Below are 17796 nucleotides of genomic sequence, written 5' to 3' on the forward strand. Positions count from 1 at the left end.
ATGGGATTAGTTGACAAGAAGAAACAAATAGAGTAACATCAGACTTATTCTGTGTGTGTGTGTGTGTGTGTGTGTGTTTCAGGGCTTCCTCCCACCCCAGTTCAGCTGCTGTATCCTGTATCTCGCTTCAGCAACGTAAAATCACTGCAACACCTCTGTCGCTTCTGCATCCGACAAATCGTCCGTATCGACCACATCCAGGAGCTTCCACTGCCCAGGTACTCAGCTCCTATCAGTCACGTGTCCTTTAAATATCCACCTGCTGAAATGTGCACCTGTCGTCAACCGTGACAAATGTGTGTTAGTTGAAAACACAAAACTGAACCCTGGTTTTCCAAGATTTTGTCCAGAGCTCTTAGATCTCGAAAAGGCCAAACACGAGGCTCTGGGCTCGCAGTTAATCAAATTATTGGACAAATTCAAGCTCATAAATCAGTCAGAGGAGGATGGAGGCAGTGAACTTGTTGTTGTGCTTAAATTACCCTCAGGAGAATTTCTTTGTACCCAGCCGAAAACTCAGCATAGGCGCCGGCTCTTGAGACATTTTCAAACTTTTGGTTTGTCAGGCCGGAGCATGAGGATCTATAAAGGTGGAACTTGACTGCTCAGTCATGTTAGCAGTGTGGCTCTATGGCCAGTGTGCCAGTGGTTGCACCACTTTGGTCCAGGTGTAATATCTCAGCAGATATTGGGTGGAGTTCTGTGAGATTTTATGGGGATGTCCTTGGTCTCGATGATTTTTTAATCTAGCGCCAAAACACAGGTTTAAGTTTTCACTTATGTGGTGGAATATCTTGACATCTACCTGATGGACTGGCATAAACTGGGGTTCAGACATTTGTGGTTCCCAGATGCATCCGGATGACTTTGACTGTCGATTTTTCCGTGTCTGTCTTCGCCTTTTTCCAGACCACTGATCTCCTACTTGAGTAAGTTTTATTACTACGACCCCGAGGAGGAGATGTACCTGTCAATCAAGAGCATCCGGAGGGTGGTGGGAGCAGACCAGGAGGCCGAGTCGCAGACGTAGCAGCAGAGATCTTCTCAGCTCAACCGAGTTAGTTCCTCATCACCCTATTTTAGCTGCTCCTCCTTAGTTATTCTGAAAATGATGAAGTATTCCTTCAAGGGCCTGAATGTCAACATCAAGATGTTTCCTGTTTCTGCTACAGTTAAACACTGAAGACAGACACTACGTTAAAATGGCCGCCCCGTGCAAAACTAATAACATTCCTGACCTCAGGCGTGCTTTGTGTTTAATGCTAATTAGCAAATAGCGTGCCGAACTGATGGTTGACAATTTTAACGTGTTAGCGTTTGATATGGCATTTCCCTAACTTTCCTCCAAACCTCTATCTGTGCCTAGGTTTCTGTATGGAGGACTGATCTGTTCTGGTCTGCCAGTCTTCCAGCATCAGCCCATCAGAGTCCCTGGAAATCTCTGTGTCCAGGTGGACTGGGATGGACCCGCCTCTCTGTTGATTTGGACTAATGAAAGGAGTGAAAGTGTTTGCAGCCGGACGGTGGGAAGACTGTCGACAGGAAGTGCAGGTGCAGAGGACTCAGGTTCGTCTTCGGAGGGACTGCAGAGACGTTCTCGCCTGCAAACATGTCGGTGGACTCGAAAGGAGAGCGATACATTTTGAACTCCATTTGCAAATTTCCCGAACCTGCTGAACTGGACTTTTAAAACACAAATGCACTGGTCGATTTGTACAACTGTTGTTTGCTGCCGTTTTCTTGTTTTCTCTTCCATTCTGTCAAAGTGAGGGTGTCCTGGATTAAGAGTTGCCCTCAGGACTGATATACACTGTGAGGCAGGGCAACGGAGGCAACGGAGGCCCCGTCACCGTCAACATATTTCTTTTCCAACAAAATATCTGAACTCTCTGTATAATTCAGTGACTACAACACCGTTACACGTATTTCTGGTTATGTTTAGGAATTTGGTTCAGGTTAGGGAAAGATTCTGGTCTGGTTAGAAACACAACCTGTTTATTTACATTCAACCAAAATCACCATCTGTACCTAAATTTAACCAAAGTGCTTTTGTTTCCTAAACCGCAGACAGGACCCTGGATGTGAAACAAAGTTGTGGGCTTTGTACGTCCACCGTCCGCCCCAACCACCTCCTGACACTGCCACTGCAGCGCTTCATTCGTTTAAAACATGCAAACATAATCAAGCCAGTGATCAAAACACATTTCCTACAAAACATATTTGCTGTTGCAGTTTAGCTGTATAGAAATGTAATTTCTTGGAGACTCCGAGCAACCTGCTCATCCGTTCTTGTCACCTTTTCTGTGGCCATTTTTTGGAGCTATTTTCATGGACGTAGCTTGATTCTCAAATCTGACAAATCTCAGATTGATGAGCTGTTTCTGCAGCTGGGGGAATCAGCCGTCAGTGATCATAACACGTTTGAATCCCTGAAGAGCTTGGAGGTGTGGATGGTGATTCTGAGGTTTGGAAGCAGGCTGTGCTTCACTGCCTTCCATGGGTTGACATCATGGATGTATTAAGAGAGCCGGATAGCTTTGATGCCAGTTTCCCTCCGTGGCCCCTTGCAACAAAAAAATCCCACAGCCAAGAAAGGCGAGTTTTATTTTCATCCCAATGTAAAGTGTATCGGCTGAGTGGGAACATGAGGGCGGGATCAGCACTACTGTGCATGTGCATCATGGAAACAAACCTGGAAGCTGGAAAAACTTTTTGGGATCATTTTCGCCGTCTTTGCATCCAGTATCCAGTTCCTATTATAAATCCATACAGACTGAGGTAATGCACTCGCTGCTTGCAGCCATCGAGCCAGGCTAAGAATACGGTGAGTTCATGAACTTCATTAGCATGAGAGGTGTCCTTGATCTCACCTGCTTCGTACTCGTAGCACAACATGTCCTAGAGCTGCTTGCAGCTGGTCTACTGAGGCCTGCTGGTGGTAGGTACATGGTGTCTGTGGCTCTTTTACAACGGATTTAACTCCTGTAGTTTTTTTTTCCCAGACAGAAATTCAGAGGAGAAGAAAAAATACACCAAAGAAAAAAAAAACCTCAGAAATTCAGTTTACAAGACAAAAAGGTTTGAAAAGCGCTGATTTAGAGTGAACTTTTCTTTTACAGTCAAATATTTCACTGCAACTGAAGAATGAAGGTGTTTTCTAATCACACATAAAATCACTGTTGAGATATTTATTTGTATTTAGGGTCAATGCACAGGGTGTTTTTTGAGATTATATCCTGATGCCTCATTTTCCCATCATGCCCTGCCTCACAAGGTGAATATCTGCCATGACTGATCTCTACCTGTCAGTTTAATTTGTTGAAATGCCCAGGTGTATTTTGCTCATTCTGTTTCTCGGTTCCCTGAAGCTGGCCACTGGCTCAGCATTTTCAGTAAAAAAAGAAGAAATTTAAACATCAGTCTGTGTCGTCATTTTTACATTTGAATATTTTTTTTTAGCAAAAGCTTAGGAAAAAAGGAAAAAAGAAAAAAGTTCCTTTATATGTCCAAAATGCCAACATTTTTTAAACATAAGTCTGACTTATGATGACGTGGAGGTGGTTTGTTGTTTTCTTGTGACTAATCAATGAATGAACAGCGATTTATATAAACGATCTTGTGTTATACTGTAATTGAAACTCTTAGGCCATGTGATAACCACCAAACTACATTGTGGAATCAAAACCCAGGATATTTTCTGTTCACTATCATATAAGACAAGAACAGTAAATCCTTATTTTAATAAGCTGGAAACCAAATAATTTTAATGATAAGCCGATTTAAATTTTTTGCAGAATCATTTTCTGTCACTGGATGAATTAGTTAGTTGACTGATTGTTTCATGTTTATTTTCCAAGCACCGCTGAGGTGAATGCAAGACTGTTTAGTAGCCAGCGTGGACATGGATGTGAAATATAAATGCAACCATGGTATCCATTTCTGAGTTAACCCTGTAAAGATGCTTAATGGTTTCTGGTGGTGATTTCTCTGCACTGAAAGTGTTTCATTTTTTAACATCAGCTATTCCCCTTTAAAAGTTTAAGGTTTAAAACTCTCCAGCTTACGCTCTGGCTCGTTCAAGAAGCCGGTTAAGTGAAAAAGGTGCGATATCCCAGTTAAATTATGCAGCACTTTCTCTCTGAGGCTCTCCACAGAGGTGCCAGGGGAGAAGGTGATAGACAAGATCTGCATCCTGCACCACCAACTACTGCACACTTGTGGTGAAGAGGGAGAAAATGCTTTAGCTAAAAGCAGGACTCTCATTTCCAAAGCACTTTAAAAGCCCGTGCAGCGATGCAGGGAGAGGATGCACTGGGAAGAAACAGAGACAACTGTATGTGAATAAGGTCAAGTGCACTCTTTGGGAAAAGCCTATATGAAAAGGGCCATGTGCATTGTGGATGTGAATAGAGTCAAAAGGAGTGATACAGTGAGAAAGAGGGACAGCTCATCCGAGCCTGAAAGTGCTGGGGGCCAACTCAGCGGATGTTGACGACAGATGGGACTGACAGCCACGACTGGAACATTTTCTCTACAGGGTGAAAGGCCTGCAGTGGCAGAGCTGGGATCATGTCAGCCTTTATTTTTTTCTTTTTGGTTCTGACCAACACCAAACCAAAAAGACAAGTACCAAGTCTTCGGTGTTCAAATCTGGTCAGAGTCCCAGAAGCCAGTCTGAGTTTGAATAATCTCTACAACAAAACACACTTTTTTTTTTAGTTAGAATTGAAATTTTAAGGTAAATTCTTTGGATTATGTTGTGACCAAAAATGTGCCTCATCACCTCATAATTTTAGTCTCATGAATTTATTATTGACATCATGTTTGAATCAGTTACATGCTTACACAATACCATATATATTGATATACAGATATTGACTGGCGGTGTTTAAACATTGAAACAACAATGTTGTTGTTTTCAGAAAACTGATGAGTTGAATCTGTTGTGACTGTTCTTACAGAAACAAAGCCAAGTCAAAGAGCCTCTGAGGGTCAGTTGCACAGGTTAAACTGAATACAATGGGATTCAACAGACAACAGTGACAGCTTGCATACCATACATGTTTGCATCAGCTGTCACTAGCAGTGCTGGAAGATGTATTCAGATACTTTACTAAAGTAAAAGTACTGGTACAAGTATTTAAAAATGCTCCATTACAAAGTCCTGGGTTCAAAATCCTACTGCAAAATGTTTCCACCACTGGTTACTAGTATAATATTAACTATGTGTAATATTTTCTGTGTTACCTACGTATGATGTCCTAGATACTCGGTGACCGTCAGCTTGATTGTGTGTGTGTGTTTGTTGCGTACATCAGAGCTGAATCTGTTTAAAGATTCGTAGTTGTATTTTATTTTCTAAATTGTTTTACTGTTACACAGCTCAGGAACAACCATTAAATTTTGCTGTGCTAGTTTAATGACAACAAAGGCTTTCTGTTCTATTCTACTCTGTGCAGTGATTCTTTGCGAAATGAGTCTATCTTTTACTAAAGGCCATTAACAGACTAAGAAATATTGTATTGCAGCTCTAAATTAAACTTTTAATCCGTTTACACTGGCTTAGTGCAGACTGTTATCCCACATAACGGGCTGCTCCTCATAATAAACCATGGGGCAGTTTAAACGGGTCAGACAGCGGCGACTCAAACCTCATTGATCAGTTCGGTTGTCATTCTTGTTTTGAACGAACGGCCCCTCAGACATCACATTGGCCGCTATGGACGTCAGTGAAACCGAGCTCCAGCTTTTATAGGGCGATCGCCCGTTTGGGAGTTTACGCTTCGGAACCGCCCCTGCCGAGTACAATCTCGACATCCCATTGGTCAAACCGCCATTCATTAATTGACGTACATAAACATAACGTCCGGATTGGTTTACTTGAATTTCAATCACACAGACAGCTCAAGCCGATTGGCCAGTGCTGCCGTCACTTCACGCGCCACTGTCCGCGGATTGGTGCAGCAGCGCGGGCGGGCTCCTCCCTGGGCTCGGTCTTCAAGGCTCGCGGAGAGCGAATGTCGTCATGAGCGGTGGGTAGGAATTAAAACATTGGTGTTTATATTACATTCTACTTCGCTAAACATTCTATTTGCATTGAACAGAAAAGCACTGGACGTTATGTGGTACGAATAAGTATGTTTTGGGAGGACTCAGGCAGCTGTGTGAACCAAAATAAGCATCGCACTTCCGGAAAGGGGCTGCCTTTTTCTGTAACGTTATCAAAGAGTTTGACTCGGCTAGCTGACGCGCAGCTAGCCGAGTATACTGATGAGAGCTAAGTAACTGGTCCTTTACTTGATTTTCCAAAATGCGGCCGTGCATCTCCACCACACATCCATTGTACACAAAAATACAAAATTATTTAGATGGTGCAAGTAACGATCCCACCTTGGTTTGTTACATTTGGCTGCACACGGACCATATTAGCTTGAGCTAGCTACTAGCCACTTTAGCCTGCCCCGGTTTGTTTAGTATTGCTAGTTAGCTTGCTAGCGTACGTTAGCTGGTTGTCCACAGCAAACCTAACCGACAGTGTGTGTTTGATGGCGGCGCTATTTTGAGGCCGCACTGTTTTTTTCTGTTTGTGCTTTACTGGCAGGGCTTAAAGACACACTAACTGCTGGTGTGTGTGAATCACCCTGCTTATTCTCTGCTGCAGCTCTGCGATCTCCCGTCCACGTTTGTACATCCTGATATGTTTCTCAGCCAGCAGAGATTAAATGGGCTCAGCAGACTGGCAGTGAAGTTATCATACTTTCACCTAATGAGGCATGCAGCTCTAACGGAGCAAACAGTTCCTGTTCGGTTTTCAGACACAACACGCTTGTCTGTGTTGACAGATGAGGTGGCAGACTTCAGTTTATTTTTTTATTTTTTTTGCAGCTTGCGTTTTGTGTTTTGAATGATCCGTGTTTGAGTGTAGTTGTAACGAGGCCCTAATTTGTGCCTTTCATATATTACCATTACTCTGGAGTCACAGAGCTAAGCGTCTTTTTTTCTGTAAAAATAAATACTCAGCAATCTTTGACAAACTCAGATGAACGAAGTTAGAAGCTGGAGATGAGATGTCCCTGCAAAGTGAACCAAAAGTTTTATTATCAGTAGTTTATATCTATGCTGATGTTACTTTTTGATGTAGCTGCTATTTGCTGCTATTTGCTGCTGTTTGCAGCTACGTCTTTGAGCTTTGAGGATTCTGGAAACGCCTCTAGATGAAGCTGTTCTCTGTGTGTAACTAAACTGTGTTGTGGATTGTTGTCTTTTTTTAAATTGCGGGGTGTTAAGGTGTCTTAAAAACAGCACCAGCAAATGCTTAGCTGTGTGACTCAAATGCAGTAGTAATGCTTAATTTCAGAAGCATACGCTGCCCCTGTTAAACGTTCAGTGCAAGCATTGAAATCTGCATCTTTTGCAGTTAGAGTAGATCCGCGATTAATCAGTGCTTTCCCAGCAGCCTGTGCACTTCTCAGCAGTACTGCTGGTCGCCAGAACTGTGCTCTGTGGTTGTCATGTGGTTACGTGTCACCTGCTGTTTGATTTCAAGTGTTTGCCGTTTAACATGCCTCGAGCTCAACTGATTTATTACACCCACTGTTATTCAGTCTTGTTTTACACATTTATGAATTCTAGTAGATGTTAAAACTAAATATTCCCCCCCAAACACTACTGCTGCATAAAATCACAAATGAAAACACTTCCACAGAATATATAAAACACTTCCACAGAATATATAAAACACTTCTTCAGAATATATATTATTAGAAACCTGTGATGTGCTTTGTGTACAGGCTGTATAGCAGTTCATGCATTAATGGCCAGAATAGGCCACAGTGTAGATCATGAGTGTATCACGTACCTGGAGCAGCTCTTAAACAGTTGGGCATCCTGCCCTCAATGTACTTATGTTGACTGTCTAAACAGAAATATAATATGCTCAATAAATTTTGTGTTTTTTCCTCTCAGATGTTTTTGACTACAGTCCAGTAGTGCATTTCTTTGCTTATAGAGCATTTGTATCGTTGCCAGTAGCTCGATACTTGTTTGTCAGCGTTGTTGTTTGTGCTTATACTTTTCTGGGGCCAGACATAGCAGCTCTCATGGCGAGTCAGCTAACTTCATAAAAAGCAGCTCACTGGCTGTTTGTGAAATGATGTTTGTTACTTTACGTGAGCTTTTGCAAATATCCAAAGCCTGCACTTCTTTTGAAGAAGTTCGTTCCCCAAATTATCACAGTGGTGCACACAGTGCTGCTGAATGAAACCGAAAAGATCCAAAGATCTGTGCATCTGTAGGTTTATTACATTTTAAATTCTAATATAACAGAGATAACATTGCTGTGTTAATACTGGTGGGTCTAAAGGCCTGATACCCATCTACTGCTTTATGTTACTGTTAACTGTTTTAGTATAGTTTGGTTATGTTTTTTCCTGTTGTCCATCACAGAGGTAGTTAGTTACTCCCCTTCTATTTTTTATTTTTATTGTCATCGTAACGCAGTTGTAGCTGCAAATGTAAAGTTAACATCGAGCTGCTGAAGAAAGAAAGAAAGAAAACACACTGTGAATAAGTCCTGATGTTTACTGTTAATTAAGTGTAATTTGATTTTGCTTTTGGAGTGTGATGAATACAAGCCACTGACTGAGAAAATGTACTCAAACATGTAAAAAGAGCTCATTAAAACATGCAGAACGTCAGCACAGATACGTCCCAACACACTAACTTTAATGTGACACCTGACAGACGCATCATGACTCCACACTTCCCCTGATACGGTCTGTGACCCAACCATTTATTTTTAATATCCCCCCTGAACATTGAAAGATATATAAAAATATTTAATTGAAACCTCTGGCATCCCTTGGTGCTTTAAGAGCTGTTAGTCATACTAATACCCTCAGTGTGTGGTTTAGATAAATATGCTCATATGTAAATATTTGCAAGTGAATGCACTAATCAGTATAACTAATGACCTCATTAGTGTAAGGTTTAATCATCGTATGCTGATTACAGTTAGACGTTACCGAGCTCGTCTTTCTCAGATCAGTTTCTGTTTTGTAGGAATGTTGTGTGATCTGACTCTGCTCTGTGTGTGTGTGTGTGTCTGTGTTTTCCAGAACAACAGGACAGTATGGCCACCACTGTTGCTGTCAGTCCCAGCGAATACCTTCAGCCCTCTACCGCTTCCACACAAGTGAGTAACAGCCAGATGCTGTTCACTGCTGCTCTCTGCTTTTTTTCTGGTTGCGGTGCCGAACTCTCCTGTGGCCATCACACTCTGTTAACACGATACGTTCATGCTGCTGCACATCGTAGGAGCATTTTCGGGCAGGGATTGTTCTGAGCGACTGATCTGGAGTTCGACACTGTTCATGACTCTGCATGTGTAGTTGGAGGCTCACCTGCTGGTTTATCCGAGCTTCTTATCTCTCGCCATTGCTTCATCTGTCTCTTGACGCCGACCTGTTTCAGCTCAGGCTGGTTTGAATGCAGACTGTGTGAGTTGTGTCCGAGTTGCTGTGTCTGACTGTGTTTCTCCCTGCAGGACACCCAGCCCTCTCCTCTGGCCCTCCTGGCTGCGACCTGTAGTAAGATCGGCCCTCCTGCTGCTCAGGCTCCCGTGACCTCTCCTCCAGCGCAGCCGCAGCCTCGCAGGCTCCTCCCTATTAAACCGGCTCCGATCGCCCCTGCTCCGCCCAAAAACCTGGGTTTTCTGTCAGCCAAGGGAAATGTGATCCAGCTCCCTGCCGGCCTGGGCTCCACTGCCCCTGGCAGTCCCATTGTCCTCACTATCCAGCAGAGCCCGGCTCGCACCAACACCTCAGCCCCCGCCAACATCCAGTACCAGATGGTGCCGCAGATTCAGGGTCCCCAGACCATCCAGGTGATGCCACAGGGTGGTCAGATCCAGCTCATACCAGGCACCAACCAGGCCATCATCACCACTCCCATGACTGTACCGGCCCCCGCGGCCGGCACCGCTCCGGTCACGCCACAGAAGACTGTCGCCATCAAGCCCTCCCCTAAGTTACGGAAGCCACACAACTCTGCCGCAAACGTGGTGCAGCTGCCCAGCGGGCTCACGCTGCCACTCAACGTGGCGACCGGAGAGGTGGGCGGGACTCAAATCGTCACAGAGACGGCAGCTGCCCCTCCCACTCCTGCAAAGGGACGACGAGGGAGGAAGAAGAAAGTGGTTCTGGCTGCGCAGCCTCCACTTCCTCCTCCTGCACAGGCTGCCTCCCCACCCCCAGAGCAGATGGAGACCATCCTGATAGAAGCTGGTGACAACATCATACAGGTACATCCACTCACACTCTCTGCTCACCACTCCAGATGTGGCTGTCACAGGGCGAACATCTCAGGGTAACCTCTCCTGTGTCTCCATATTTGCAGGCTGGCAACAACCTACTGATTGTACAGAGTCCCGGGCAGCCGGCTGTGGTGCAGCAGGTCCAGCTGGTCCAGCCCAAACCGGATTCTCAGGTGGTTCAGATCCCACAGCAGGCTTTGAAGGTGGTGCAGGCCGCCTCTGCCACGCTCCCGCCTGTCCCACAGAGACAGTCAGTCCCTTCGAACCTGCAGGTCACTCCAACAGACGCGTCACCAACGCAGGTATCCATATAGATTAAAACTTAAAAAAGGTTGACTGAGCATTTGGGTTTTTAAAATGTTTACTGTCTTTTTATTTTAATTTCACTGCATTTAAATATTTTTTTCTATCAATATTTAATCATCGTCTCATCTTTCCTAAAAATAGAAATATTTATCTCCATAGGAAAACTTACCACACACCCCAGTTTAAAGAAAACTTTAAACATTTTCTTCCCTCAGATCGTCTTCAAGACAGCGTCGGGTGAGTGGCAGTCGGTTCTGCTGCAGGACTCGGTCTCCACGACAACGACCCCCACCACGACGGTCGCCACCACCACAACCTCTCCGCCGGCCAGCACCAAAAGGACACTTGCAGGGGGCCGGAAGGAAAGGACTCTAGCAAAAATTGCCCCAGCGGGGGGGATGATAGCGTTGAATACGTCGCAGCTCTCCTCAGCAGCCCAGGCGGTGCAGACGATCAGCATCAACGGGGTCCAAGTTCAGGGAGTTCCTGTCACCATCACCAACGCAGGGGGTGAGTGGATGTGGGTTTTTGTTTCCAAGTTGTGCGTTGGCTGATTTGACCCAGCTGACAGTGGCCTACAGGACAACATAGTTAGATGATGTTTCTAAGATATTTAGAGTTTTTATTTTTGGGTGTAGAGCTCAGAACGTCTTCTTATTTAAGAGGAAAGATCAACAAACTGCAGATTCTACTGATCTCCAGGCAGAAGCTCCATCTGTTTAGAATATATTGTCATCTCATTGCTTTCATGTGTCTGTATTATGTTAATGTTTCCAATAATCATTCATTTGAATTTCTGCTGACCGTGACTCAGGCAGTTAGCTGGTGGTCTAATTAGATTTTAAGAGGAACTTGGCTGCTCGTGTAGGAGCCCTGCTGCGTCTCTTACAGCGCGTCTGTGTTTGTTAGGCCAGCAGCACCTGACGGTGCAGACGGTGCAGGGCGGGGGGCTCCAGCTGGCAGCAGCGCAGGGCCAGCCGGCCATCCAGGTAGACCAGACCCTCACTCTGGAGCTGCCGAGCCAGCCAGGGGAGAAGAAGCGACGCATGGCCTGCACCTGCCCCAACTGTAAGGACGCAGACAAGAGGTGAGTGAGTCAAGAGACAAATACGAGACAGTATTATACTTGCTCTGGTTTTCCTGGCTGTGAGAACAGATTTAGAATTGTAGGGCTTTACGGGAATGTTACCAACTGGAAATGGAAATCCTGGACAGATTTTCAATCCACTGCTAAAATTTCAAATCAGTGACATTTCAGATCAGAGTATTAAATGAAAGGTGAATTGAGATTTCTCCTTCCGACTGAGCCATGTCATCCTAATCTGGTTTGACAGAAAACACTGAATACAGATCTAATTCTTTTTAAATATGTAAATTGCAAATAAAGTTTCTGCTTTTGAAAATCACATTTTTTTGTATTAACAGAACAAATGAAAGCTTTTAAAAAAAACCCTTTATGCTTTAAAAACCATTATGATGCTACACTCAGTGCTAATGGGTGTTTCATTTAATGCTCCACCTGATCCTGAAATCTGGATTAATGAATGCGTGTGTGTGTGTCTGAACCTCCGCAGGCCCGGGGAGGTCGGGAAGAGGAAGCACATCTGCCACGTCCCCGGCTGCGAGAAGACGTTCAGGAAAACGTCGCTGCTCAGAGCTCACGTCCGGCTGCACACTGGCGAGAGGCCCTTCGTCTGCAACTGGGTTTTCTGCGGGAAACGTTTCACACGCAGCGACGAGCTGCAGCGGCATGCCAGGACGCACACAGGTGCTGTAAACACACACACACCGAAACACAGAAACTGAAATCTGCTTCACCTAAGGACAGAGGTTAAGATACGGAAGGATAGTTTACAAAGGAGACACATGAAGTACAATTTTAACAAGTACAATTAGGTGGGTAGAAGTATCGTCTCACAGTCAACAGCATTGGTTGGGCAGTCATGGTCGACAAGGACTTTGTCAAATGGAAAATCCTCCTAAAAATATGAGAAAAGAAATATGGGAAATGATGTGAGCTCCACTGAGAAAGATCACATGATACTATAGGCAGAGAATATTATGAAGGATCGGTAAGATCAGTAATAAAGTCAGATCAGCAATAAGAGCTCGAAAGACGTTGCCTTCCTGTTTGTATCTTTGTCTTTGTCTTGGTGCACCGGGTGTGTTTGGTTTATATGAGCACATCTGAAGCAGAGCTCGACACCGGGGCTGAAATCATAGTGTTACTGATAATGAAACTTTTTTTTTTCAGTGTCGATATTTATCCTATGATCCTATGATTAAGTAAAAACTCAAGTAAACGTTTGTTGTTTTGCAGTCAGGTTATATTGTGTTGGCTCAGGCCTGTTTGAAAGACTCTCCCATTACTTTTGCATTAATAACATTAACTCTCACTTTCTTTTTGTTGTCCCCACAGGAGACAAGCGCTTTGAATGCAGCCAGTGTCAGAAACGCTTCATGCGGAGTGACCACCTGACAAAGCATTATAAGACTCACATAAACACCAAGAACCTGTGAGCAGACTGTATGCTGAGTGTCCACACGGACAGACTCTCACAAACTAAAGACTGTTGGAGGACGGAGGTGCAGAGGAGACGATACCAAGGGAGTGTCTGTGACTTATCCCATAGTGGGAAATACTCCAAAAAAAACCCTCCCCTCTCACTCCTCTAGGACACTGTGTAGCGTGGTGTACAAAGAAATCCTTCCTGGTGGACTTCAAACTGATCCAGCAAATTTATTAATAATAGATTATTTTTGTTGTTTTTCTTTCCCTCTGGTCTGAGTGGAGGCCAGTACCAGCTCCGACTGAACGTCCGAGATGGCGAGATGGCGAGGCTTCGGCTGCAGATGCTTAACTCTGCTTGCTTATTTATGAACTTTGCTTGGGGAAGAACGTACACAGAATTATTCAGACGCCAACACCCGAGAAAGCAGGACTCCCGTCACAGTTTCCATCTCTTTGGTTTTGTTTTTCTCTCTCCAAATTGTTTTTTTTTTGTTGTGGAACATCAGAACAGAACCCAGAAATTGGCTGTCAAGAACCAGAAAAGGATTTTTTAATTCATCAGGCATTTATTTTACCTCAGTGGAATGGTATTTTTGTTTTAACTTATTTGTGTTTTAGCAGGATTTTCTTCTGATTTACCCAAAAACGTTGGGGACCATCACATTAATAACTCCCCATAAAAGACTGAAAACCTTCAGAAGTTTACGTTGGCTATTGGTTATTGGCTTACGTAATATTAAAAATGATAATAAACTATTTATAACCTTTTTCCATAGAATTGTTACAAATTGATTTATAAAGTAGGCATGTAGGAGAATCCTATGTGAAAAAAAGAAAAAAAAGACTAAATGAGACTTAAAGTCTTAAAAACAGGCGGCGCAGAAGTTTTCAGCAGAATTACAAAGAGGATTTAAAAAGAGCATTTGAACATATTTACAAATTTTCTTTGAGGGTACAGATGAAGCTGCTCAGAGCTCCTCCAGCGAGGCGATACAAGGCCTGGTGGTTAAACATTCAGTCCGGGGCCAGAAGTCACTGTGCCTTAAAAAAAAAAACATGCCACAAGCAAAGAGAGCACACATGCAGTGATCCGAATGCAACAAAATAATGGTACGGAACAAATTTCACAGGTTTTTCTGAATAGTTTAAATTGAGAGAAGCTAAACTGGCAATATTTGAGGCTTTTGAAGGGGCTTGACTTTCCCAGTTTTTATTGATAAGTCAAATAAATGTTCATGCCATCAAAATCTACGTTACGATTGGGGATGTTCTCACGAAGTTCAAATGTAGAATTGGGGAACATTAGAGGACCGAGGATTGACCCTTGTGGAACACCAGATAAGAGAGAATTTAAAGTTGCCTGCAGTACCAAATTTTCCATGTGATCATGCCGTGTGGTGTAATCGACCATATCAGAAGCTGTGTTGGCACCAAGGAAAACACGACGTGACCTTTGTTAACCACAAGGAAGAGATCATTGATAATGTGTCAGATGATGGGAGGATTGTGGAGGAAGCAGTTTTCCAATCGATGAGTGCGAGCTGATCCAGGTCGGGTTCTTTTCAGTTGACGCTGGACAGTTAAGTTTTCCTTAAGTCAATAAGTCATGTTTAATAGATAAAACATTTGTGGCAGACCGTACCAAGTATACTACCTAAAATTCTCTAGCCTTAGAGAAGTTCTGCAAAAACTTCCTGTAGGACATCTTTATTTTCTGTGCCACTGGGCCGACTGATTCTCCTTAAACAAATCCAAGAGTTTTTAAAAGTCTGAGAAATTAGGTCTAAGAGGTTTCTTGAGTGTCCAGATGCTAAGGATTTAATTTGGAGAAATATTAGTGACAGGACGAGCCTATCACCTGGTGATAGACCCGGTCATCCCCCTCTGTTCCCTCTGTGATCCAAACCAGGTTGTTATATAGTTGGTTATCCAGCTTGGAAACCACAACAGGTACGCTTGTCTAGGGCTGGGTATCGAACTTCAATATTTTGTGGTACTGAAATGCGTTGATGGCACTGAGTGTCAAAGATGTCAAGCAATGAGACTTGGCACCAAATGTTTGGCCAGATTCATACTCTTTACTTGTTCTTAAATCACATTCCTGATTGTAATCAAAGTTCTGCTAGTTTCAGACAGTATTCTGCTTAAGTTCTAAAACTGCTGCTTGTATTAAGTCAACATTTATCTTTAATATCAACTGTCTACTTCTTTTGTTAACCGAATTTGTACTTCTTGAAAAAAGTTTTCAGAAAAAGTGAAACTTTGGTACCTGTACCAAACGCTCCTCTGCCCTACTCATAAGAAAAGAACAACAAAGGTCCAGGGTGACTCTGCAGTTCTGCTTTACTCACAGTATAGTTTTGATTTGGTGATTTGTAGCCTATGCATTGCTGTAAATACGATCGGATTTCCAGTTGTTTGGCCTGACTCGACAATCACATCTCGAGATGCAAAAAGAAAAAAATACGTTTTCTCAGGCCTTTGATCAGTTTCTTTGTACATGGATCTTTTTTTTTTCCAGCTATGTGATAGCTTTAATTCTGAATTTACAGTTGAGAAGTTTTTGTTGATATACTGAAGACCAGCATTAGGCCTACTGTACAGTATTCACACAAGTTACTTAAATATCATTTGCTTTACAGCAAACATACTGTTGCTTATATCGTTTTTGATATAATGAAAATGTTCTGACCTTTCACTCACAGGTCATGAGTCAGTTTGAAGCCTGGATTTGTGTGACAGTTCCTTTTATTTAAGAAATACACCGACTTATTAAGAAATAAGCTTTCTGGTCAAATTAGCTCGGTGCCATCAGACAGCAGGTAGTTGAGTTTTCACTGTGGCATGTTTTAATACTGTGACATACATCTTTCATGGATGGAGCTGCCTTGCTAATCACCATCCAGCAACAACTACTTCTCTGTACACAACAGAGAAATTTGACCAAAAAGCTCAAGTCAAGTCAGATTTATTTTTTAAAGCACTTTGAACCAGTGTTGTGAAGTGCTTCACGGGGCGACAGACGATAAAAAGCTTAGGTGGCCAATATTTGGTGTATTTTTCTAAGAATGTGTCTGAAGATGTGCGATGCCATTGGGATGGATAGACAGAGCCTGCTCGTATTTATGTGTATTTCATGTCTAAATATGTAAATACAGTGTGTGTCTGTTAGACACAGTAAATGTAGGATATCAGAAAACAAAAGTTAAGCTGCCTAATGTTGTGGTTGGCCTGGCCAGCCCTGAAGGAAACAGGCTTTGTACAGTGTGTAAGGAATAAAATATAATGTGACATTGTATAGCTTCATTCCTGCTTTGTATAAGACTTCTAGATCTTTTTTCTATTGAATTAAAGATGCCTTAGATAGCTGCACCCAGTATTTAATGATGTTTTTTTTCTGTCTAATTCCAGGTAACAACATTTGTAAAATTCCTTTTGTGTTTTTAACTTATGTTACATGCTAATGTCATGTGCACTGATTAAAATCCCAGGTTCCAAAATTTGTAAATTGAAACTTGATTGTAATTAAATATAATAAGATTTTCCAAATTAAGAAATTTCTAATGCTTGGTTTCTGTGAATTAAATGCGTCTCCTTCTCCAAGCTTGTAGGTCATTTAATGTTCTGCAGCCAAGTTTCTTGTGAATATCAGGAGAACCCAGAGAACCAGCAAATTATTTTATAACTTGTATAAAGGTGCTAAAACATATACTTTGCTCCTTTTCTACAGTCACCCCCTCAATAAAGAACTCAAACTGTCTTTGATTCTTTCATTTTCTCCAACTGTTATTTAAGGATTGTTTTAGTTATGTAGTTTAATAATTTCATAATGATTTTTTTGTGCCATGTCTTTGGTTTGGTTTACTTTGTTTTATTGACAACAGTTCAAATATATTTATAAATGCATCACAGTTTGTCAGGGACAGAATAATAAAGTCCTGTATTCATTTCCATCATTGTCCCTATGGTTTAGAAAAGATGGAGACAAGCATTCAATGTCTGACTCAAAGACACAATAGAAAATATGAATCTAACACTACCCAATGTGGTGGAAAAATACTTTCCACCTGATGGGAAGTGAAATAAAATTCTCTAGACAGTAATTGTCTTTTGATGTTTTATTACAAAATAAGGTTTACAGAGTAATCAACTTCTGCAGAAAGGACAGAGCTCAAGCAGCAACGAATGCTACAGAGGTCTGACCCCGAGTTACAAGTTCCCAGGGTTCCCAGGATGGCAGCGAGACAAAATCATCTGAAGGTCAAAAAATAATGAACAACTGAGATAAAGTGTAAGTTATGCTCGGAGGCACCGGAGACATAACAGGTGTCTTCACAAAGTACAATAAACAGCATACTCAGTACATTAGACCATTACAGGTCAAGTTGTATGTACTTCACACGGAACTGAATCTACGAGATTATGAGAATATATCTGAGTGCATGCTAAGAGAGTACATGGCTATATGATAAATTGACATTACACCCAACACAAACCAAAAGAGATATCACATACAATTATCAGTGAACTAAAAAGTGAAGAATATATAACATATTAATATCCACTAAAAGAAAGTTTTTATACAAACTACATTTTAAATTTTCAGTATATTCACTCTAGTCGTCACATGCTTTTAGGATAAATTATGACAATTACTCATATACAG

The 17796-nt window shown here is 42.5% G+C and overlaps 2 protein-coding genes across 2 annotated transcripts in view; both read left to right on the forward strand.

The window, feature by feature from the left end:
- Positions 1–2903, forward strand: part of socs7 (suppressor of cytokine signaling 7) — a 12455-nt gene extending 9552 nt beyond the window's left edge. The window contains exons 8-10 of the mRNA XM_041035761.1: positions 83–218; positions 910–1057; positions 1367–2903. Of these exons, the coding sequence (XP_040891695.1) occupies positions 83–218; positions 910–1030 (257 nt within the window). The 3' untranslated portion in view covers positions 1031–1057; positions 1367–2903. The remainder of the gene's footprint in view (positions 1–82; positions 219–909; positions 1058–1366) is intronic.
- A 3074-nt stretch (positions 2904–5977) lies between these two features.
- sp2 (sp2 transcription factor) lies at positions 5978–16890 on the forward strand. Its single transcript, XM_041035762.1, has 8 exons — positions 5978–6032; positions 9117–9193; positions 9545–10300; positions 10396–10614; positions 10834–11128; positions 11528–11705; positions 12193–12386; positions 13038–16890. The coding sequence occupies exons 1-8, from the start codon at positions 6026–6028 to the stop codon at positions 13136–13138; spliced, it is 1827 nt and encodes a 608-aa protein (XP_040891696.1). The 5' UTR covers positions 5978–6025; the 3' UTR covers positions 13139–16890.
- The last annotated feature ends 906 nt before the right edge of the window (positions 16891–17796 follow it).

Source organism: Toxotes jaculatrix, chromosome 4 (genome assembly GCF_017976425.1).
Source record: "Toxotes jaculatrix isolate fToxJac2 chromosome 4, fToxJac2.pri, whole genome shotgun sequence".
Taxonomy (NCBI): Eukaryota; Metazoa; Chordata; class Actinopteri; family Toxotidae; genus Toxotes; species Toxotes jaculatrix.

Bases quoted from the DNA above. Each gene is read 5' to 3' on its own strand.
- sp2 (XM_041035762.1), top strand. The intron at 10,615-10,833 runs GTATCCATATAG...TTCTTCCCTCAG, and splicing joins CAGACGCGTCACCAACGCAG to ATCGTCTTCAAGACAGCGTC. The intron at 11,129-11,527 runs GTGAGTGGATGT...TGTGTTTGTTAG, and splicing joins CACCATCACCAACGCAGGGG to GCCAGCAGCACCTGACGGTG.